General features: G+C 43.7%; 1 protein-coding gene across 7 annotated transcripts in view; it reads right to left on the bottom strand.

Moving 5' to 3' along the window:
• The window catches only part of EML4 (EMAP like 4), a 160,316-nt gene that overhangs the window by 3,770 nt on the left and 131,449 nt on the right, over window positions 1–25,097 (bottom strand). For all 7 annotated transcript variants that reach the window (XM_077282366.1, XM_077282365.1, XM_077282359.1 and 4 more), the window contains 9 exons: window positions 24,133–24,243; window positions 21,511–21,606; window positions 18,597–18,731; window positions 17,561–17,696; window positions 5,197–5,348; window positions 3,736–3,861; window positions 3,509–3,640; window positions 2,351–2,418; window positions 385–473 (listed from right to left, as the gene is read on the bottom strand). In XM_077282366.1, the coding sequence (XP_077138481.1) occupies window positions 385–473; window positions 2,351–2,418; window positions 3,509–3,640; window positions 3,736–3,861; window positions 5,197–5,348; window positions 17,561–17,696; window positions 18,597–18,731; window positions 21,511–21,606; window positions 24,133–24,243 (1,045 nt within the window). The remainder of the gene's footprint in view (window positions 1–384; window positions 474–2,350; window positions 2,419–3,508; window positions 3,641–3,735; window positions 3,862–5,196; window positions 5,349–17,560; window positions 17,697–18,596; window positions 18,732–21,510; window positions 21,607–24,132; window positions 24,244–25,097) is intronic.

The raw sequence follows: 25,097 nt of genomic DNA, 5'->3' as shown, positions 1-25,097 counted from the left end.
ATTTGCGCTCATGGTGTGATTGTCTGCAGTGCTGCCTATGCGATGTCAGTACTGTAGACAATAATGGGCAAAGATAACAGCACTGTAGACTCGGAACTGGGAGGGAAAGTAAAGCACAGGTTTGTTTCTGTGTTTTTCTTTTAACACAAAATGCAGATGGGGGACAGGGAATTTCTGAAACTGGAAAACCCCTTTAAGCCATAAAAAGCATCAACAGGGGGACAAGAGCGCTCCAGGAGAAGGGCAGATAACTTCCATTCATGACACATAGTGAACATACTGTAGTCCTTCAGTGTCCGAATGTCCTGGGAGTGCAGCTGAAAGGGAGATGGCGACCAGTACAATGTTACAGTCAACAATCATTTACTCTCAGGAATCACTCACCGATCGAGTATCGCATCACCGAGAGCTGCTCGTTACCATCTGTGTGGATGGAAACCAGATCTCTGGTCTCTGCATCCAGGACAAACCATCTAAGAAATAAGCAGAATAGCAAGATCAGAGCTCCAGCACTGCATGTGCCTACCTCCGCTATATATATAAATGGACATCGGGAGCGATAGACCGACTCAAACCCCATTTCTAAAAAAGTATTATGAGAGGATACACTAATCTGGGAGCAGATCATTGTGATGGGAAGGAGGAGGAGGTGAGCTGTGACATCACCTATCGAGAATAGTGGATCTTGTGTTATCTACTGTATATAGAGGTGTTATCAGTCATTGTACAGGAGGAGGAGGTGAGCTGTGACATTAGCTATTGTGAATGGTGGATCCTGTGTTATCTACTGTATATAGAGGTGTTATCAGTCATTGTACAGGAGGAGGAGGTGAGCTGTGACATCACCTATCGAGAATAGTGGATCTTGTGTTATCTACTGTATATAGAGGTGTTATTAGTCATTGTACAGGAGGAGGAGGTGAGCTGTGACATCACCTATTGTGAATGGTGGATCCTGTGCTATCTACTGTATAGAGGTGTCATCAGTCATTGTACAGGAGGAGGAGGTGAGCTATGATATCACCTATTGAAAATAGTGGATCTTGTGTTATCTACTGTATATAGAAGTGTTATCAGTGATTGTACAGGAGGATGAGGTGAGCTGTGAAATCACCTTTTATGAATGATGGATCTAATGTTAACTACTGTATATAGAGGTGATATTAGTCATTGTACAGGATGAGGTGAGCTGTGATATTTACTATTGTGAATGGTGGATCTTGTGATCTACTGTATATAAAAGGTGTTAGTCAAAGAGGAGAATGAGGTGAGCTGTGAACTCTTCTATTGTGAATGGTGGATTCTTTGTTATTTACTTTTGGGACTATAGAACATGGATGGTTAATTTTACTGGTACATCAAAAGAAGCTGTTTCTTTCTTCTTACCCCTGTATGTCCCAGAAGAAAACCACTAATGTAATTAATACTTCATTTTGTTATGTACATTCAGCATCTATTCTCTGTACATATCCATCTTTATATCTATTCCCATAGATGAACGCAAAAAATATTATTTTGTTGCATTTTGCCAGTATACATATAGCCATTTCCAATACTATTATACTATTACACATATACATCCAACATAGGCAGGTAATGAACAGACAAGTAAACCCTGCCATTTCTGGAACCTGTTTGGGCATCACATCATTAAGCCAAACAATGTGAAGAGACTTTTGGTGCCGGCGGTGCCATATCTATCTGTTAGATCCAGCAGAAAGTCTAACCAGCGGGTATAAACATAAATCATCTATTCACAGGGTTGGTGACAAATGTATGACATACGAATGGACGATCACTGGGATCATCACTAGTGATGAGCGAGTGTGCCCGTTACTCGGGTTTTCTGAGCATGCTCGGGTGTTCTCCGAGTATGTTGCATGTGCTCGTAGATTATGTCTGAGTCTCCGCAGCTGCATGATTTGCAGCTGCTAGACAGCCAGAATACATGTGGGGAATCCCTAACAAACAGACAACATGAACACATGCAGGGATTGCCTAACAGCCGCAAATCATGCAGCTGCGGAGACAAAAACAATCTACGAGCACGCCCAAAATACTCTGAGAACACCCGACCATGGTTGGAAATCTCGAGTTACGAGCACACTCACTCATCACTAATCATCACCACTCACGAGAAAGTTGTGTGCGAATAAACAGCACTGAGCATGTGCGACCACTACCAGTCTGTAGAAGTGGTCGCACATGCTCACTATTGCTCCATTCACACAGACTTGGCACTCTCCCCCCTTTCTTGGGTCCATGGGGGCATCAGACCCTCAATCATCTTTCTAGAGAGCTGCTTAATCATCTGTACGATCTTCACAGCCACTACAATCTCAGGATTTACCTCCCAGAATGAGTTCCAATAGCTACAACTATTCCACTGGGATGGAAGTCCGCACAGTGTCCAGGTTCCTGAACAAAAAAAATAAATTAAAAAAAAAAAAATGTTACGATATTAAAATGTTTTTTTTTATTTTATTAATTCCAAAGGAAAGTAAATAAGAGAACAATATAAATGACAACGTAAAGTAATCCAATGATTCTGCAGTCCATAATCTTATGAGAGGACAGAGCTACCAAGAAAGAGGAAGATTTAAAGGGGTAGACTGTTTTGATGAACTCTCTGATGAGCTGACTACAGGGCGTCTTTCCACTCAGGCCTATAAAAATCAGAAGTTAAAGGAAACCAGTCACGTTTTGGATATGGAAGTAGTGGTTTGGCTATATAGGGGCTTGATTGTCCTCCAAATCGACATACCTTTTTGTCATCACCGTCCAGAAGAAGCTATATGTAAATCAGGCCGGAAGTGCAATAGGGGTGTGTCAAGGCACTTACATTGATTCTTTCAACTGCAACGACATGCCCACAATGCACTTTCAGTAGGATTTGCATTATGGCTTCTATACTAGATTTCTCATAACTGGCACATATGAAGAGTACAAAAAAAAAACTAATGTCTGGGGGGTTCCCACTGATCAACAGAATAAGGATCCCATTCCCCAATTATTACACAGCATTGTGCGATCACTGCTGAAATTCCATCCAGTGTTAACAGGACAGACAGATGGCGTGATGCTGTACTCTGCCATCATCTTGGTCCCATAGTCTTTGCATGGAGCTGCAGAGGACACATGCAACCATGACTATTCAATCTGGACTGGAGGGAGGACAAGTTGGAAATTTGGACCCCCGCTGTAGTATTGGCAGGTGTCCCAGCATTTGTAGGTGTCCCCAACAATCACACATTCATTACTATCACAGGGGTAATGAAAGTTATAAAGCGCTTGAGATGGCAAGAATCAATTCGCACAACTCGGTCCAGCGGCCACGTCTGAACAGGAGCCCGGCGAACAATCTCTGACCGGCCGCCATCTGTGGCTCTTAATTTGATGAGCCGGCCGGGCACAACGTCACGACGATGACATTGCTCCAGGCCAATTAATTAAAAGAGGAGCTGTGAAAGGTTGTTCCCAAGGTTTATTCCTCCTAACATCTACTTACATCCAGCAGTCGGGTCCACTCCAGCGTGTGGTCGACTGAGTTCCATAGACAGACCTGCTTGTCTTGGGCACATGTTAAGAGAAGATCCTTAAAGGGGTGGGTTGCCAGACCCCAGAGTTCATCTGTGTGACCCTGCAGATTTTTTTTTACAAGAAGTCATTTGATCAGTTCGGTACAGGAGAAAAAAACGGTATTTAACAAAATAGATGCACAAAATTGGAACTCACCTGAACTTCAACCTGGAAGCCATCATTAAAGGTTCCTCGCAAGATAAAGTTCCTGGATGTGCCTATTAGAAACTGGTCGAGTTTGCCCTCTGCTACAGCTCGGATGGTGCCATACTGATCAGGGACCTAGAAGATGGTTGATAAATGCGTGAATGGGAGCGTAATTAGTCTTAACTGTACCATACAGCTTTCCCTTATTAAATTTAATCCATCACTAGTGATGAGCGAGCGTGCTCGAATAAGGTGTTATCTGAGCATGATCGTGTGCTAGGAGTATCATCGGCGTGCTCAACTAATATGTTCGAGTCCCCGCGGTGGCATGTCTCACAGCGGTTCGACAGCCACATACGTAACATGGTCTGTGGGATCCATCACTACTAATCTAGTATCTATGGAGGCTTAACTGGGTCATCATAGATCACAGCAGTTGGGGGGGGGGGGGGGGGATGTGCATCATGAAAGTCCATGCCAAAAACTTTTCAAGTAGGTCATTTACTAATTGTAAGAAAAGCTTCTTATGATTACAAGGAATGTCACCTTTTGGTTAAAACGTGTTTATGTTACGGATGAACGACTTTCAACAAAATTCGCCCGAGGATTGAAAGAAAAGCGGATGAGTGATCAAATAAAAAAAAAACAGGGAATAAATATCAGCTCTGATTGTCGTATACTACAGCATAAAACGTATGGTAACATACTACAACACCCCAGTATACACCAAGACCATGTCATAGCGCCATGCAGACGAGTGCAGAACCGCTAGAGAAGAGTCGATCTCCCTGGCGCACTCAAAACATTCATGCTTGTCTATTGTTTTTTATGACCGGCTGGTAATACTACACTTCTTCCTGAGGGGCCGCTGTAGGGAAAATGTGAGGCCTGCTGTACCGGTAGCAGCCGATCGACGGGGCGATCACACAACTATATACAGAGATCAGGAAAACGTCACATTACTGCAGCATTTCACTTTAGAACTGCAGCTAATTAGACATGAAATCAATATATCCAGCATGACCTCCACTTACAGCTCCTTCTTGACATCTTCCATATTTAAATGCTGCCGAGCACAATGATTTCCTGTAACTCGCCATATATGTAGGCAGCTCCAGAGCGGAGTATGCACAAGGCGCAACATGCAGCGGCTACAGATCATAGAGGAGACTCTGCTGCAATGGAGTAAACATCGATCCTGGACATTAAACCCTTTAGATTCCAAGTAGGTGTCCAATCACAAGGACTGGAGGGGAAATGAGATGGGCTGCCCCGTCATCGGAGGACCTAAAAATCCTATTTGAACTCTGTCTCTAAAAGGATGCTCATCAGCTCTGCGCTCCTCCTCTGCGCGCTGCACTCCCGCTCGGCGCTCCTCCTCTGCGCGCTGCACTCCCGTTCTGCGCCCAGCACTCCTCTCCTCTGCGTGTATACAAACCACCAAATAGCAGCAGCGATGACCACTCTTACCTCAATCTCTCGCTCAGGGTTGAGATTATGATCCCACAGAATGACTTTCCGATCCTTCCCGCCTCCAGTAAGCATCATCCCGTTCCTCATCTGGCACAGTGTGAACACGCTGCCATCATGAGCTTTGATTTGTTTGCTAATTTGGTAGACACCTTAAAAAAAAAAAATCAAAAAAAAAAAATCTCATGACTCAAAATATATTACTGGACACGTTGCACCACCAGGAAATCTCACCATGCATCTTATGTACACAATTAATATTTTTTAAACACACAAAAACCTTCAAATACTACAGTCAGCACGGACTGAACTTCTAACCACCTACACGTCTCGTTCACTGCCATGGATCAAACCTCCTAGACAAGCAAACCGATCCATTATTAGTTGAAAGGGAATCTGTCAGTAGGATCAACCCTCCTAAGCCATCTATATGGGCGTGTAGATCATAGGAGGCTGAATAAAATGATACCTTGGTATCTGTGATCTAATGTTTTATTCCAGAGAAATCCATGCTTTTACTAATATGTAAAAAGCTATTAAGATCTATGGGCCGGACATGGATCTCCAGCTGAGAATCTGCCTCCAGAGCTTATTTGGAATGAAATAGGCATTACCAGTGTGAGACATGTAATGACTGACAGTCTGCTCTCCTGTTCTCACTGCAGAGCGGTCGGTTGTAAGAAGAGCCACATAAATTAAGCGTGCTCACAGAGATTGTGCCAGGTGAGCATGTATCCAAGGCGGCGCTTACCAAAAAACAAAGCCAAGTGGTAACGATAATGTAGCCAAGCCTTTATGGGGCAATTCCCAAATAAACAAAACAAACCTTGGGCAAGAAAATTAAAAACTTAATTTCACATTTTGTGACTTAAAAGCCCATTTTTCAGGGGGCAGTTGCATTTGTAACACGACAAGCTCAGCTCTGCTGTACTGTTAGTTGATATCAGGCACAGCTCTGCAGCAGAGATTTTACCGGCTCATTTACAGATTCAAAAAAAATTTGAATTTCTCTGGAAGAAAACTTCGGAGTGCAGATATAAAAAAGGTATCATTGTATTTAACTGTTTATGACCTACATGCCCATATAGACGGCTGAGAAGTGTTGATCCTACTGACAGATTCCCTTACAAGGATTTTTCTGTTTTCCGAAAAGCCCTGGCTGCAGTTTAAGACAAAAACAACCCCAAAAAAACAAACACTTATTTGCGCACCCTCACCCGATGTGTTATTGTATGCAGTGAAAACGCCACGTTAATACCACTGCAGCCAATCAGCGAGCTCAGCAGCTCTGCCTGAGTGATTGGCACGAGCCATGGAGCTCATTGATTGACTGCAGCATTGTCAAAAAGACAGACAATGTCAGATTAGAACCAGACTAGCACAAAACATAGAAGTTCTGTCCACAGTTCGGCTTTTCTGGCGAGCGGACTCATTCTGAGATTTAGGAGAAGAAAAATCTTCCGCAGAGGAAAAGATCAAAGCAACATAAGAGCAGGAAATCAATACAACCTCCCTAAAGAATGTTTTATTATATTTTAATGCTAACACAGCACAGCGTTTTTCCTCACTGCCACAACTCGCTGATGTTCAGCTGCAGGCAAAAAAAAATAAGAATAAAAAAAATAATTTATGCTTAACAGTTTTACTTGGTAGCCATAACTGGGAGAGCTCTAATTGCTTATTTGACATATTGTGGATGACTCATATAATTAATCCAGGTACTGGGTAAACTGGTACTTGGGGCTATAACTCAATCATAATAAACTTTATTATCTATTCAAAATATATATAGTGGAGAGAAATCTACACAACCCTGTAAAAATGCCAGGTATTCTTCAATGAAAGAAAAGGCAGGTATTCTTCAATGAAAGAAAAAAAAAAAAACATACCAAGAAGAAATATTTTAGAACTTTTTCTACATTTACTGTCGCCTAGAATTTGTACAATTCAATTGAAAAATAAACAAAAAGAAAAAAAAATTAATGTATAAAATATGCACACCCTTAAACTAATACTTTATTGAAGTGACCTTTGCATTTATGACAGTAATCAAGTCTGTTTGAGAAGGAATCCATCAGCCACGGCACATCTCGAATTAGCAATCTTAGACCAGTATTCCTTGCAGTAGTTTCAAATCCATTAGATTGCGGGGGCATCTCCTCTGTATAGTGCCCTCTTTAGGTCACCCACAGATTTTCAGCTGGATTCAGGGTTGGGCCATTCCACAAATTTGATCTTCTAGCCAAATCATTCTATTGTTAGTTTGGAGGTCAATAGATTCGCTGTTGCGATGAGAACGTGAAATTCCTCATCTAGCAAAAGCCTGAAGATTTTGTTGCAAAATTTACTGATATTTTGAACTTCTCAATTCCCCTTTCCTTGACTAAAGCCCCCATTACAGGTGTGGAAAAAACAGCCCCAAAGCATAATGCTGCCTCCACCATGCTTCACTGTGGGTATGGTGCCCTTTTAGTGATGCGCAGTGGTTGGCTTTGTGCCAAATATATCTTTTGGAATTATGGTCAAAAAATTCAACCTTGATCTCATAAGACCATAACATGCGTTCCCATGTTATCGGCAGACTTGATGTAGGTTTTGGCAAAACATAGCTGGGCTTGGATGTTTTTCTTCGTAACAAGAGGCTTCCGTCTTGCCACCCTACCCCATATGCCAGACATATGAAGAATATGGGAGATTGTTGTCACATGCAGTGCACATTTTGTACTTGCCTGAATCTCCTGCAGCTCCTGTTGCGGTTTGGGCTTCATGGCAACCTGCCAGATTTATTTTTTTTTCTATCAATTTGAGAGGAATGTACAGAACTAAGGATTGTCACTACTGGGTCAGATTTAAGACATTTCTTGATTACATCTTCACAGTATATCTAATGACTTGGATTTTTTTTGTACTCTTCTCCTGACTGACAACGCAACAAGGAGATCCCTTTGCTGTGTTGTAAGCGGTTTACAGACAGTGGTTTTTGCTTTAAAATGCATCTAATGAAATGTCAGCAAAATCTTACTAGGACAGCTGAAGTTTATGCAGTGTTAATCACCAAGTGATGGCAGCCATGTACTGACTTATGTTACAGGAGTGTAAATTTGATTGACTAATAATCAACACAATCACGTCCCCAATTACAAGAGGGTGTTCACACTTCTGTATTTTATTCTTGTTATTTTTATTCCCCTCACAAAATTATTTCAGTTTATCAGTAGATTTGAAAAGAGAATGGGTGGAAAAACTTGCTCATTTAAGATACATATCTGCATCATTAAGTAGAGTCAGACATAAAAGGGGCTGATCACTTTGGATAATTACCACTGGTCTCTCCTCTACGGATCCCTTCGCTGATCAGCTTTAATCAGTATTTCAGTTCTGTGCAGCAGTTGCATAGCGTTGAGGAATAAGGGCACACTGGCGCAAAATTGTGACCAAAATTGTGCGGCACTCTCAAAGCAGTGCACAGCGTGCCCGCCAGCGCTGCCTATGTAGCGAGCACCAGTCGAGAGGAGTTTGTCATGGTCTGCTTCGTGCTGCACAGGTAGCGTCCACTGACAAGCGGAACAGGTAATAAGTCAAAGTAGCATTGAATCATGTGCATAACTGTCTTCATCCATTACCAAGAGCTGCTTTTACGTTTTTACATTTTTAACCCTAAGGTTAGAACTAATAAAAGAGAGGAAAAAAAGCAGTTAAAAACTAGAAGGTTAAAGGCAAACTATAATTATAGCTGTAGCTTCTTAAAATAAAAATGTGCTTTGTGGAGAAGGGCTTCAATACTGGACTGGTGAGAGGCACTCCGAGAGCTAACCGTCCATGGCTCAGGAGGTGCCGGCAGATGCAAAATTATACTTCCACCATGCTCTAACCACATGAGGGGGCCTGGAAAAGCAGTAATTGTAGTGTCCCAGAAGGTAGAGTGGCAATGTTTAGAAACATTGGCTGTTCACACACCAATTCGTACTCATTAACAGTGCAAAACCCAGCTATGCATGGTCAACTTACTTCAAAGACGACAACCCCTTTTTAGACTGAATCCACCACGTCGATGATCTAGTTGCCTCATGTCCCACTTCTCACTCAGGCCATTTAATGTCTGACCAAGCAATACAACGACCGCTATGCCAACCATATGCACCATCAATGGATGGTTTTGGTGAGAATCTCTTAAATATTGGGTTTTACCAGCAACCTTAAACCATTAGATCCCCCTTTGGAGGTCAGAAGCGGTAATCTCTCTGAAGGATTCAGTGTCGCTCCCAACCACATTTGGACACAAGGCCGTACTAACTTGGCATCCCTCAACTACCTTGCTAGGCATTAGTAGGTATCACATGTGGTCTATGTTAGGGCAGGTGCATCATACCTGCTGGCCGTCCATGAGACTTCGCAAACAGCCAAGCATCATATCCCGACATGGAACTGAAAAGTGGTGTATAACGCCTTGAATTCCCCAATGATCTGCAGTGTGGTGCAGAACCAGCTCGCTTTACAGAATTTGCACACCACGTTGTATAAGAGACACACTGCCTGTCAAAAGTGCACACAATGGGGCCACACTAACGCATACTTGTCCCCACCGACCACTTGATTTCTACAGAATTCACACTAAACCTATTAACATGAACTCGACATTTGACCCAAAAATGAAGCAACTTTCCCCTTATTAATGTGCGACATCAGATCTGCTCTTGTTCATTTCTTGGAACAATAGATTTGTGCTCTGTTTGCCATTTCTTGATTATATTGTTAAAATGAAATCCTGGGAGTTTTGGAAGAAATACTAGACCTCAGGGATGGGTTCAACGGCTTTTTGATTTTAGGGATTGCACGGCAAAAACAGGAAGCGCTGGCATTCAGAAAATTCCTCTGGAACTGACTAATGGTCCTCCTCCGCCTGTTCCTCTGTGCCCCAAGCACTTTCATTCATAAGGCAGAAACTGTGCGCTTGTTTATGACACGCGGTCTGGAGGCCAAATCCTAACGACAAAATGTTCTTGTGGTAAGGAGATCATCGTGAGGGAGATTGGGGAGTCAACGGTAATAATGAGAATGGGATTGACCGGGTCAAATGCCAACATATGATTACTATCTGATTATGAGATCTTGGAGCTTTGGGTGGCGTGGGAACAATGTGAAATGCGCTAATACTTTTAGGCCTTTGCATTGCAGTATGGTGCGTAATTGTTCCATCTGTCCCTGGGTGGTCCATTATTCTATAAATTAAGTAAAACTGATTTGCAACTTATTTTCCCATGACCCATAAAAGCATTATTCATCTCATCCTGCAACATGATACAAACTCATATATACAGGTACAGCTGTCCTGAAAGGGGCACTGTCACTACTCCAGACATGACCGTTTTACTACATACTTGCACTCTCGGGGCATGGGCAAGTGGTTTTTCTGGCAAGACGTGCCTTCCCCAAGATCTTGAAGCACTCACCCAGAACAGGACACAGAGGCAGAGGAACAGACCAGCTTCCTTAGAGTCCCTGAACATTGGGGAGTGGACTGTGGCGGTGTCATGAAGCAGGGTAGACACGAAGACGCAGCACCAGCCAAAATCCAAGATGGCACCCTCACTGCCGGCAGGTGGAGACAGATGTGACAGGAGATGTGGCTGCGTGGCTGGAGAAGTTTGCCCGCGGGCCTCCATCCTATAGTGCCTCGCTCAAGAGGTCAGTGTCTGCTACACAGGGGATGAGGGGAACATCTGGTGAAGGATCCTGATTTATGGCATTATCTATGGAGAAGGAGACCGTCCCCTCCCCTGAGCTAAAGGTAAACCCTCATGGGCATAATGGATCTACTTCTGCTCCTGAATGGAAAAGTTGTATCCTTGAAGAAATTCCCCAGGAAAACTCTCCTTCCCTGCAAGATTTCCTGAATCTAGTTAATAAATGCAACTTTACTCTTAATACACTGATGGGACAAGTCGGCCATATATAAGAATCTATTTCTATAATATGTCATGACATGCAGAGAGGGGCAGAAAGAACCATAGCAGTGGAAAGCAGAGTTAGTGAGGTGGAAGATGCTCTCCCGCCAGTCCATAGAGATATAAGGAGTCACACACAGGCTGCCATGGCTGACGACCTAGAAAACCATCATATGCAATAATAGCAGACTGGTTGGGGCTCCTGAAAAGGCTGAGGGTAATTCTCTGGATGACTTTGAAAAAGGGTAACTTTGGCAAAGATACCCTTACTCCTTTGTTTGCTGTGGAGAGAGCTCATGCGGTCCCCATAAGACCTATTTTGATCAAAATCCTGAGCTACAAGGACCGAGACATATTAAAGAAAGCAAGAGAGGAGCAGGACAATAAGCTTCAGGGACAGAAAATCTTTTTCCCTAGACATCTCAGCATAGGCCCACTCGATTTACCCTGTCAAGCTCAGGGTGGTCACCCTTGGCACCAGCACACTGTCCAGCCATCTGAGAGCTTCTTTTGAGGACTGTCATTAACAACAAACTGCAGGCTGCTGGAGGAGCCAGAAGGGCCCGAGATAGCCCGGACACATGTTGAAAGTCCCTCCTTATCTGATCTCTCCTTCTGGTTACAGGTGCAGGTGGCCCCCGATGAGATCCACATATTCAATAGGTTGGAAACAATCCATTCTGGCTTAAAAAATTATTAAATGCACTACCATTAGGGAAAAACTTGGGCAATTTTTTTATATCAATTTTGGTTTGGTGCCCAACAATGTGGTTTGGGACACTACGCAGGCCTTTTTTTTTTTTTTTTTTTTTTTTTTTTAGGGGGTACTGATCAGAGATTAAACTGAAAAGTTAATTAGCAGAAAAGTTCAATTGGAAAGTAATATTCAAGAAACCGAAAAAGGTCCACTTTAAAGGGAACCTGTCACCCCCAAAATCGATGGTGAGGTAAGCTCACCGTCATCAGGGGCTTATCTACAGCATTCTGTAATGCTGTAGATAAGCCACCGATGTTACCTGAAAGAGGAGAAAAAGACGTTATATTATACTCACCCAGGGGCGGTCCCGATCCGATGGGAGTCTCAAGTCCGGTACAGCGCCTCCCATCTTCATTCCATGACGTCCTCTTCTGGTCTTCACGCCGCGGCTCCGCTCCGGTGCAGGCGTACTTTGTCTGTCCTGTTGAGGGCAGAGCAAAGTACTACAGTGCGCAGGCGCCGGAAAGGTCATAGAGGCCCGGCGCCTGCGCACTGCAGTACTTTGCTCTGCCCTCAACAGGGCAGACAAAATACGCCTGCGCCGGAGCCGCGGCATGAAGAGAACGTCATGGAATGAAGATAGGAGGCGCCGGAGCAGACCTGAGACACCCATTTGACCGGACCGCAGCGGGACCGCCCAGGGTGAGTATAATCTAACCTCTTTTTCTCATCTTTCAGGATACATATCGGGGGCTTATCTACAGCATTACAGAATGCTGTAGATAAGCCCCTGATGACGGTGAGCTTACCTCACCATCGATTTTGGGGGTGACAGGTTCCTTTTAAGGAGGAGCTTTTTATTTCCATTTGGAAATGATTAATGATGTATTTGCTAAGGGGACCTTGCCAAGATCACTATATGAGGCTATAATAGTTGTCTTACGCAAGAAGGGAAAGATAAGGAACTACCAGAATCCTACAGAGGCATTTCACTACTAACATCTGATGTCACGATTTTGGCAAAAATCCTAGGAAATAGGTTGAGCGCTGTCATAACGTCTTTAGTACACCCAGATCAAGCTGGATCATGCCTTCTAAGTTCATAGAATCATAGCATGTTAGAGTTGGAAGGGATCTCCAGGGTCATCGTGTCCAACCCCTTGCTCAGTGCAGGATTCACTAAACCATCTCAGACAGATGTCTGTCCAGCCTCTATTTGAAGACTTCCATTGAAAAAGAACTCACCACCTCTCGCGACAGCCTGTTTCCACTCATTGATCACCTTCACTGTCAAAAAGTTGAAAGCCATTAACCTCTGAAGGCTATTTTTTGAACTTTCAGGCAGTTCAGCCTGATCCCAAGAATAAAGTTGTTTCTCTTCTAAGATGCTACAAAGGCTTTTATAGTTTGGAGTGGAAATCTGTATGGGCAGTGCTAATGGAAATGGGATTTGGGCCTAATTTTATCAAATGGGTAATGCCACTGTTCAAAACCACGACAGCCAGAATAAGAGCTAACGGAGAGTTTTGATCTTTTTAGGGGAAGGCAAGGCTATCGCCCGTTTTTCAATATTGGAATAGAACCTTTAGCATTAAGACAACACCCGCGTATTACGGACTTTAAACATGGTAGCAAAGAGGAATGGATCGTCCTGTGTGCCATTATTTAAAATCGATAACTTGAATATCTCTCTCCCATTAATAATGGATACCATTTCTAATTTTTTTTTTCTGGCCCAAAGAAGCATAGGGGAAATTAGTTTGAAACGTGTCTCTTCCTTTCCTTATGTCCCTCCCCCTACTATCTCCACAAATGGGGAGCTATTGATGCTTTTTTTTAATATTTTGGATATAATTTAAAAAAAACACTATGTTTTTAACTACGCTGATTTGATTCATGGTAGCTGAATCAACCTCCTCTTCTCCTGATTAAAATGAGCCTCATGCCCTCTGTACTCTATGTCCTGCATAATTCTTCAATTTGGATCCCAAAGCAACAAAAAAAAAAAAAGTGTATAATATTTTCTGGGACCTGGTCTGGATAAAAGGTTTGCCCAGAATAAAGATGGAAAAATTAATTGACGGTTTAGCCCTTCCTGATGCATTGGGGTATTTTCGGGCCTCTCGGTGACAACATTTCAGGGGATTGGCATTGGAGAAGACTATTGACGCAGGGGCTGTGGTACTTAAATACCTGGGAGGAGTCAAACATACCCTGTGCCAAATCCAGTAATGCCCCAAACTTCACTCTGGTACATAACATTTGGTGTACCTGTAAAAAGCTGTGGGGTATGGAGGGCCTATTCTAAATATACTCCCATACGGAATAATCCAGGCTTGAGAGAGCTTTGTCATCTGGAAGGGTTTGGAGAATGGAGGAAACAAGGGCTAAAATATTTATACCAGTTATATTTAGATGGACACTTCTGTACGTTTGATCACCTAAAATAGATGTTCCAGTTCCGAAACTCTGACTTCTACAAATATCTACACTTAATTCACACTATAAGGGCCCAGGAAAGCACATCTGATCTCACCAATTCTTCTAAGGGCTACTGGGCTATGTTGTAGAAACTAAAGCAACTAGAGGCCTGATTCAGTGATGTATAAATCTGTGTTACCCAATATCCTCGGTGATCCCATTGTCTTGATAATGTCTAGATAGGAAAGGGATTTCCCAAGAACAATGGGAAGGTGTTTTGAAATCCCCTGGATCACAGAGTCACTGATCACGCGAAATCGTCCTAGGGCGTACTGGTGGACACTCGTAGATCGCCTCCTTACAGAACCTGCTGCTTCTTCAGAGATGAGCACTACCAGATATGGTTGCCAACTGCTCATCCCCACCCCACCAACGTTACAGAATAAACCCGACTAAAGCTCCAACTCTAAGGGTATGTGCACACGCTGCGGATTTTGCTGCGGATCCGCAGTGTTTCCGCAGCAGTTTCCCATGCATTTACAGTACCATGTAAAGCTATGGGAAATGAAATCCGCAGTGCACATGCTGCGGAAAAAAAACACGCGGAAACGCTGCGGTTTATTTTCCGCAGCATGTCAATTCTTTGTGCGGAATCCGCAGCGGTTTTTCACCTGCTCCAATAGGAAGCAATAAAAACTGCGATAAATCCACAGTAAAAACTGCAGCGGTTTTGCACTGCAGATTTATCAAAAACGCTGCGGAACATTCCGCAATGGAATCCGCAGCGTGTGCACATGGCCTAACAACGTTGTGATTTTACACAATAGACTTAAGATTTAACATGCCATTTAGCAGAGGGCCTTTTTTGAAGATAAAACTACTAAAATCCAAAAGTTATTTAAATAACAAAGAAAGCTATTAACGTAAGATGCCAGACAATAAAAAAAAAAAAAATTGCATGCAATCTCCAATTAGTCAAGGAAAAAAAAAACAAAAAAAACCAAAAACAAAAAACATTATGCATTAAATTTAAGAAATTAGTAAATCTTATCTGTCTCAGGAACTCATCCCACAGCCCTGTGCCAACTTTCTACAGCAGAAGCCTCTCCCCTCAGCCATCTGTTGTCTTACCGAAAATAGGGAAAAACACCGCCCCTTTAGCCAAGAGGGAGGTGCTTCAGTAAGGAACTGCCGAAGATCACATACTAGTGTGATATCAAAGGGTGTCACAACATTGATGACTTAACTTTAGAATTAGCCCTCAATTTTAGATCAGTGGGGGTCCGTCACCAGGTAACTCCACCAATCAGCTGCTCTTTGTTCCTGCAGCCGCTGGATATATACACCTTGAATGAAGCTGTGGATCATCTATTTTTTTTGCTGCTCTGCAGGACCCAGCAGCAAACGCCATATATTCAGGGGAGATGCAGCTTAATTCAATGCGTTTATTTCTGGCCATAGCTAATTGTAGCCGAATGGTGGTGGTACCAGGTGTCGGACCCCCATGGACTTGGTATTTATTATCTACTAGATGGTGGCCCGATTCTAACGCATCGGGTATCCTAGAATATGCATGTCCACGTAGTATATTGCCCAGTCACGTAGTATAATACTCCATGCAGTTATGGCCCCATAGATGCCCCATATAATGCTCCATGTAGTTCTTTATGGCCCCATAGATGCCCCATATAATGCTCCATGTAGTTCTTTATGGCCCCATAGACGCTCCATACAGCATTGTGCCACATAAAATGCTGCTGCAATAAAAAAAAAAAAAAAAAAAAATCACATACTCACCTCTCGTCACTGCTCCTCAGTGTCCCGTCTCTCCGCACTGACTGTTCAGGCAGAGGGCGGCGCGCACACTAATACATCATCGCGCCCTGTGACCTGCACAGTCACTGTAAGAGGACGGGAAGACGGAGCGGCGCCCGGCGGATGGAACGCGGACAGGTGAATATGAAATACTCACCTGCTCCTGACGCTGTCCCTGCCTGTCCCATGGTACCACAGCTTCTTCGCGCCTGTGCGAGAAGGACCTGCCATGACGTCACGGTCACATGACTGACGTCATGGCAGGTCCTTCGCGCATACCATCCTTGCCACCGAAACCTGCCGGCGGAAGGTGAGTATATAATGATTTTTTATTTTTTTTATTTTTTTTAACATTAGATTTTTTATTTACTATTGACGCTGCATAGGCAGCCTCAATAGTAAAAACTTGGTCACACAGGGTTAATAGCGGCGGTAACGGAATGAGTTACCCGCGGCATAACGCGGTCTGTTACCGCTAGCATTAACCCTGTGTGAGCGGTGACTGCGGGGAGTATGGAGCGGGTGCCGGGCACTGACTGCAGGGGAGTAGAGAGGGACTAATCGGACTGTGGCCGTCGCTGGTTGGTTGCGGCAGCCATGACAGGCAGCTGGAGAGACCAATCAGCGACTTGCATTCCATGACAGACAGAAGCCGTGACCAATGAATATCCGTGACAGACAGAAGGACAGACAGACAGACAGAAAGACGGAAGTGACCCTTAGACAATTATATAGTAGATTCTAGGGATAGGTCATCAATATATCATGACTGTCAACCCCTTTCATCAGTGTTCTCTGCAAGATTTCAGGAGAACCACAGTTGGAGAGCATGGCTTTCAAACACTTGAAAAGGTATGAATAATTACGCAATTCAGTCTTTTTGCAAATAAAACAACATTTAAAATAAGCCGTACGGATCACAAATATAAAATTCTATCCTTTCTAATACGACAACCTACTTATTTCCACACCATTGCCCTATTGTTAATCTGATAATATAACAAAACAAGAAAGCGTACATGTGGGTGTGAATACTTTGTAATCGGCACTGCATCACTCACCAGGTGAAGTGTTTGCATGATGAGAGCTGTGCAGCGTGTGCCAGGCATATTAATGATATTAAGAGAGGGAAATACACCTAATGACTCATATTAAGACTACAAATAATTACTTCGGCTTTCAGGACAATTATTGAGACGTTTAGCTGGATGCCAAGTAGGGATTTAGAAGCAATTAAAATGTTAGGAGTGGTGGATGGGAAAGCCAGGAACGATCAGGATAACCTTTACAGTACCGCCACACCCCGACACCGCGATTTCAGCACTATCCAATATTATGGAGCGCTGACATGTTTACTCTACATTAAGTTAACCACCGTGGAGGCTAAACGGACCCTCCAGCAGTAGAGGCATTACTCATACATGAGGCAGGTGAGCGTCCACCCACCAGGATTATGCAAGACAGACAGCGGGCTGCAGCGGCCTACCTTTTACTCCTTTACCAGCCGTTGATTCCACAGGAGTTTTGCTCCATATTAACATGACTCCACCAGAATCTCCAGCCAGTACATCTCCATTGGGTAGAAAGGCTAAGCACTGTACAAACTTTGGTTTCTCATATTTCTGCAAAAAGAAGTTGAACAACGTAAGTAATGGATACCCAAACCTATCCACCCACTCGATGCAACTCATCGCGCCACCCATCCAACCCAATCCTATTGCGCAACCTACCCATTTAACATAACTTTACTGCATCACCCACCCAGCCAACAACCCTATCGTGCTACTCACCCATCCAACGAAACCCTATCATGCCACCCACCCATTCAAAGCAACCATATTGCACAACCTATCCCATCCAATGCAACCCTATCGTGCCATCTACCCATCCAACACAACCCTATCGAGCCACATACCCATCCAATGTAACCACATCAGGCCACCTACCCATCCAACGCAACCATATCACACCACCAATCCATCCAGTGCAACCATATCGCGCCACTCACCAACCCAATGCAACCCTATTGGGCCACCTTCCCATCCAATGCAATCCTATTGCGTCACCTAATTTTCAAATGCAACCTATCCTTACACCCAAACTATAAATTCACCCATCTAATTTAAATATGTGGCTAAAGCGATTATATACCAAAAGCAACGCCACTTATGAACATAGACCATGTCTGGGACTACAGCTCGCTCGGTCATGCTTACCCAGTCATGGCTGCAATCAAAAACTCTGCACTGTATTAGAAAACCAAATGTTTATAAAGTGGATGTACAGCAAATAATGAATAAAAAAATACATAAGATGCTGCACGTACACGGCAATATCTTCTCACCGACATTATGATGCTCTTCAGTTCTTACATTCTGAAAGCTAGAAACGCCCAGCACACAAGAATGAAGCCCTCTGTGCCACTTGAAGACCTCCACCACATAATACTGTACATCACCCAACCGAAAGAGAAGCACAATGATCCCAAGATCTACAAAGCAAGAATAAAAATATTTCCCTACCCCAAAAATCCCCTGTTTTCTTGCCAGAGAGTTTCCACTCCAGGTCCAGAAGAAGATGTGAGATTTACCACAGGTGACTATCGTGTTGGCATCAGTGGGATGGAATTCTACAGCCAGGACCACCTCATTAGTAGTCTGAAAACAATGAAAAACAAAAAAAATATATAAATATAATTTAACATATATAGTAAGCAATAAGATTGATCCTAGACCCCCAAAAACTTCATATCTGACAAAAGTTCAATAAGTATTTTCTAAAATTTATTTTCCTCTGCCCTAGATTTTAGCGCGAAAACTCAAGTTTAGTGGTTGGGTGAAGCCATTTATTGTCAATCTACTGTGTTTTCTCTTTTTAAATCATGACGACAACCCAAAACATCTAAATGACCCTGATCAAAAGTTCACATACCCCATTTATTAATACTGTGTATTGCCCCCTTTAACTTCAATGATATCTTGAAGTCTTTTGTGGTAGTTGTGGATGAGGTTTTTTATTTTGTCAGATGTTAAACCTGCCCACTCTTCTTGGCAAAAACCCTCCAGTTCCTGTAAATCCGTGGGCTGTCTAGCATGAACTGCGCACTTTACTTAGAGTGGCTCAATGATATTGAGGTCAGGAGACTGAGATGGCCACTCCAGAACCTTCACTTTGTTCTGCTGTAGCCAATGACAGGTTGACTTGGCCTTGTGTTTTGGATCATTATGTTGGAACGTCCAAGGATGTCTCATGCGCAGCTTCCGGGCAGGTGACTGAAAATTTGACTCCAGCATTTGTTGATAACTTGCTGCATTCATTTTTCCTTCAACTTTGACCAAGTTTCATGTGCCTTTGCAGCTCACACATCCCCCAAAACATCAGCGATCCACCTCCATGCTTTACAGTAGGAATGATATTCCTTTCATCATAGGCCTTGTTGACCTCTCTCCAAATGTAACATTTATGGTTGTGGACAATAAATTCAATTTTGGTCTCATCACTCCAAATTACCTTGTTCCAGAAGTTGAGGTCTGTCTCTGGGTTGTTTTGCATATTGTAGGTGAGATACTTTGAGGCATTTGCGCAGTAATGGCTTTCTTCTGGTGACTCAACCATGCAGCCCATTTTCTTTAAGTGCCTCCTTATTGTGCATCGTGAAACAGCCACACCGCTAGTTTTCAGAGTCCTGTATTTCAGCTGATGTCATTTGTGGGTTGTTCTTTGCATCCAGAACAATTTTCCTGGTGGTTGTGGACGACATCTTTTGTTGGTCTACCTGACCGTGGTTTTGTTTTTACAGATCCTCTGATTTTCCATTTGTTAATCACAGTTTTAACGCTGCTGACTGGCAATATCAATTCCTTGGATATCTTTTTGTATCCCTTTCCTGTTTTATACAGGTCAACTACTTTTTCCTGTAGATCCGTGGACAATTCTTTTGCTTTCCCCATGACTCACAATCCAGAAATATGAGTGGCTGGATGAAAGATGCCAGAGTCTGTCTGGATCTGAGAAACTCACTCAGCGTTAATGCACACTCACTGATTACAAGCAAACAGGTCACAAGTGAGGATGTTCCCTTTAGTGGCCATTCAAACCCATTTGTGTCAACCCCTGTGCATGTTATCAGGCCAAAATCACCGGGGTATGTGAACTTTTGTCCAGGGTCATTTTGATGTTTTGAGTTGTCATTATGATTTAAAAAGAGAAAACACAGTAGTTTGACAATAAATGGCTTCACCCAACCACTAACCATGAGTGGAGAAAAAGTTTCGGCGTTATCATCCATATTCTCGGAAAAAGGGTCAAGAAAGCAAAAATTCTGTCGGGGTATGTAAAAAAAAACAAAAACAAAAAAAAAAAAAAAAAAAAGTATAATTATATAAACTATATAGATAGATAGATATACATACACATCTATACACATATATATCAAAAATATATATACATAAAGGCAGAAGAAATTATACATGCTTTTTTAAATAAATTTAAATATGTTATATGCATCTGCGGACAAATATTTGTATGCCCATTCTTCATGGTGAGGCAGGCGACAAGCATTTTAATGGGAGCAATGTGGCTTGTAGATCCACATGCACATCCGCGGCAGCCTCAGATTTCTCACACGCATCTTATAATAAATCTGTTAGGTGTGAACATAAAGCTTTTCTTTATGTTTATAGTTAGCAAAAAAGATTTGTGCTGCCCTTGTCCAGACGGATCCTCGGTGGCAACTGGACCAGGGCAGTCTTCACTTCTGGAATCCTCGGCTCCGCTTGCACTCACTAGTGTCCCCATAACGTTGGAAGTCGTTGGGGTCTAGTGAGTGCAAGAGGCGGCCAGGATGGTCCGGCTGCCACTGAAGACCGCGTACAGGATGCTGGACCAGAGAAGCATGAATCCTTTTGCTTAGCCACGTTCACGTCTTGGCTACATATTTTGCAGGATTTTATTTTCCACCATAAGAATGACGACTACTTCAGCAGAACTGGGCTGATCTGATACTGCCCCATGGGGCGTTTAATTTATAACAAAGGACATATGAACAGCTACTTAGGGTCACTTTACACTAGCTGACTGACGGCAATAAACACCCGCTGATCGGCAGCCATTTCATAACCAGTTTGAACTGGCTGAGCGCACATCCGATGCTCACTGGACGATCGGTAATAGATGGTTTGTGCACATAGGATGTCATTGATCTCGGCAGCACGAGTCCTGATTACTGAGGTAGATGTGCAAATTCCGAGAACGATTATGTTTTGTGCTGCCCAAAAGTTAGTTTCACCCGATGAGCGTCTTGCTCGTTCGTCAGTCACATGTAGACGTATATAAGTTTAAGTTTATATCCTGGCGGATATAAAAGTCGACAGTGGAGAAAAGGTGAAGAAAATCTCATTTAGAGCAAACTATAAAAAAAAATATATTTTCGATTACTTTTATTTCTGCTACTTTTGACTTCTTTTGCCAGTCCCAGACAGTCAGCATGTGTTCATTGGAGTCATCGATCACAGCCAAATGTACCCCCGAGTCCTGCAACACAAGAACCACAAAGTATGAAGAGCCAAAATCTTACAATATTCCGATGGCGTAAATATCTCCCAGTGTGTCACATATGGCGAGATGTCCACCCTTACTCTAAGTTTCATACATTAAGGGGACATGCCGGGAAAAGCCTTGATGAGCTGCAAATCATTAAAACCACTAGGTGGCCACAGAGACACAGTATAAACTTCTCCCAACAGATTTTATTTATTTTTTCTTTTCTTTCCAGAACAAGTCATCAATGTAAAATACATCGAGCAGCCGGCACTGCCTTATAACACATGCATCCGGCTCAGTACCAATAGGAGTTCAGAAGTCATTTTTATCTACTATATAATTGTCTAAGGGTCACTTCCGTCTGTCCTCCTGTCTGTCACGGATATTCATTGGTCGCGGCCTCTGTGTCATGGAAATCCAAGTCACTGATTGGTCACGGCAAAACAGCCACGACCAATCAGTGACGGGCACAGACCGGCGGCAAAATGGCCGCTCCTTCCTCCCCGCAGTCAGTGCCCGCTCCATAATCCCCTCCAGTCTGCCCTCACACAGGGTTAATGGCAGCATTAACAGACCGCGTTATGCCGCAGTGTAACGCACTCAGTTAACGCAGCTATTAACCCTGTGTGACCAACTTTTTACTATTGATGCTGCCTATGCAGCATCAATAGTTAAAAAGATCTAATGTTACAAATAATAATTAAAAAAAAAAAAAAGTTATTCTCACCTTCTGACGTCGCGTGCTGTTCTCGGCACTGCAAGCGGCAGGTTCCGGTGCCAAGGATGCTATGCGAGAAGGACAAGCCATGACGTCATGTCATGTGACGTGGCTGTCCAATATACTGCGTGGCTGTCCAATATACTGCGTGGCTGTCCAATATACTGCGTGGCTGTCCAATATACTGCGTGGCTGTCCAATATACTGCGTGGCTGTCCAATATACTGCGTGGCTGTCCAATATACTGCGTGGCTGTCCAATATACTGCGTGGCTGTCCAATATACTGCGTGGCTGTCCAATATACTGCGTGGCTGTCCAATATACTGCGTGGCTGTCCAATATACTGCGTGGCTGTCCAATATACTACATACCTGTGCAATACACTATGTGGCTGTGTTATATACTACGTAACTGCTATATACTATGTACGCTGTGTTACATACTGCGTAGCTCTTATATACTACGTAGCTATGTTATATACTACGTCTGCTGTGTTATATACTACGTCACTGTGCAATATAGTACGTAGCCTGTGCTATATACTACCTACATATTCTAGAATACCCGATACGTTAGAATCAGGCCACCATCTAGTCTATATTTATAATTGTCTAAGGGGTACTTCCGTCTTTCTGTCGGCAACTTCCGTCACGGAAATCCCGCGTCGCTGATTGGTCTCGACAGCTGCCTGTCATGGCTGCCGTGACCAATCAGCGACGGGCACAGTCCGATTAGTTCCTCCCTACTCCCCTGCAGTCAGTGCCCGGCGCCCACATACTCCCCTCCAGTCATCGCTCACACAGGGTTAATGCCAGCGGTAACGGACCGCGTTATGCCGCGTGTAACGCACTCCGTAACCGCTGCTATTAAACCCTGTGTGACCAAGTTTTTACTATTGATGCTGCCTATGCAGCATCAATTGTAAAAAGATCTAAAGTTAAAAAATAATAAAAAATCTATATACTCACCTTCTGCCGCCTTTCCCGCTCCTCGCGACGCTCCAGTGACCGCTCCATGCAAGCGGCAGGTTCCGGTGGCAAGGATGGTATGCGAAAAGGACCTGCCATGACGTCACGGTCATGTGATCGCGACGTCATCACAGGTCCTGCGCTCATACCAACCATGGGACCGGAAGCTGCCGTGTGCACCGCACACAGGCGACAGGACTACAAGGGGCCCTCGGAAGGTGAGTATATGTTTATTTTTTAACCTGTGACATACGTGGCTGGGCAATGAGCTACGTGGCTGGGCAATGTGCTACGTGGCTGGGCAATGTGCTACGTGGCTGGGCAATGTGCTACGTGGCTGGGCAATGTGCTACGTGGCTGGGCAATGTGCTACGTGGCTGGGCAATGTGCTACGTGGCTGGGCAATGTGCTACGTGGCTGGGCAATGTGCTACGTGGCTGGGCAATGTGCTACGTGGCTGGGCAATGTGCTACGTGGCTGGGCAATGTGCTACGTGGCTGGGCAATGTGCTACGTGGCTGGGCAATGTGCTACGTGGCTGGGCAATGTGCTACGTGGCTGGGCAATGTGCTACGTGGCTGGGCAATGTGCTACGTGGCTGGGCAATGTGCTACGTGGCTGGGCAATATACTACGTGGGCTGTGCAATATACTACGTGGGCTGTGCAATATACTACGTGGGCTGTGCAATATACTACGTCGACATGCATATTCTAGAATACCCGATGCGTTAGGATCGGGCCACCATCTAGTTTGTAATAATCACATAAAATTCTCAACTTATTCAATGCGCCTTCACAAAACAAACAAAAATCGCATAAGTAACATTTACCGCTTTTGAGAAGTCCAGGCATCCAACACCGCGCTCAAAGGTGCCGAGGCCGATAACTTGCAACGTGGAGAGACTGACAGAGTCCCAGACTCTTACATGAGGTTGTAGAGGCTGCACAACAATGAAAACATAAGTACATAAATTACAAAAGTAAATTTAATAAAAACTATAACTAATCCTCTGGCTACAAGGGAAGCAGGACAATCCGAGAATGGATTGTGCTGCACCTCAGAAGTCATCACCCCTCTTACACACACGGGATACATGGTTTTCTGGATAGAAGTCATCACCTTCGAAGAAAATAACTTCTAGATCGGTGGGATGTGACAACTTTGCCCCAGTCTGGAGTTGGGAGCTGTTTTTTTTCTTGTCTGAACGGAGGAGCAGCGCGTTTATGACTGCCACACAATTAATTTTTGTATTTGACTGGTCAATACCCATGAGGTCACCGCTCTCAGAGAAGCGGCCATCAGCGGTATCTCTCTCCAAAATGTCCAATCCTCATCTCCACCAACATAACCTTTTGAAGGATCCCCATCACTCCGGTCTCTCCAAAGCTGTTCCAAAGTTGTTGCTGCTGACTAATATAGGGGGCCTTTAAACTTAAAGGGGCATCTGGGTTAAAATAAGTTAAGTCTAGAGGCGCACACAGACGAAATTGGGCAGTGCCTGGCAATTTTAGAAGCAGCTCAATTGACATGTATGGAGGCCTCCTGACTAAAGGAGGAGTCTGACAGCGAATTTTTCCTCGGTGCAAGGGGAGTCGGGAGAGAAAGCCGTCAGCTGAACTGTGGGGTTTAAAGTTCTCATGTGCAAGGCCAGTTTTAAAAAGGGTTTTCCGGTGAACATAAGTTATCACCGCAAATTAAGGATAGTTGATCACTTGTCCAGCTGCTGAGATCTACGCAGGTCGACAAGCTACTTTTATCCCAGTTAGAATGAAGTGGCGGAGTGCATGCTTGACG

The sequence above is a fragment of the Ranitomeya variabilis genome, chromosome 2 (assembly GCF_051348905.1).
Source record: "Ranitomeya variabilis isolate aRanVar5 chromosome 2, aRanVar5.hap1, whole genome shotgun sequence".
Classification (NCBI taxonomy): Eukaryota; Metazoa; Chordata; class Amphibia; order Anura; family Dendrobatidae; genus Ranitomeya; species Ranitomeya variabilis.
The sequence above is the reverse complement of the archived record's forward strand: the minus strand, read 5'-3'. Positions and strand labels throughout refer to the sequence as shown.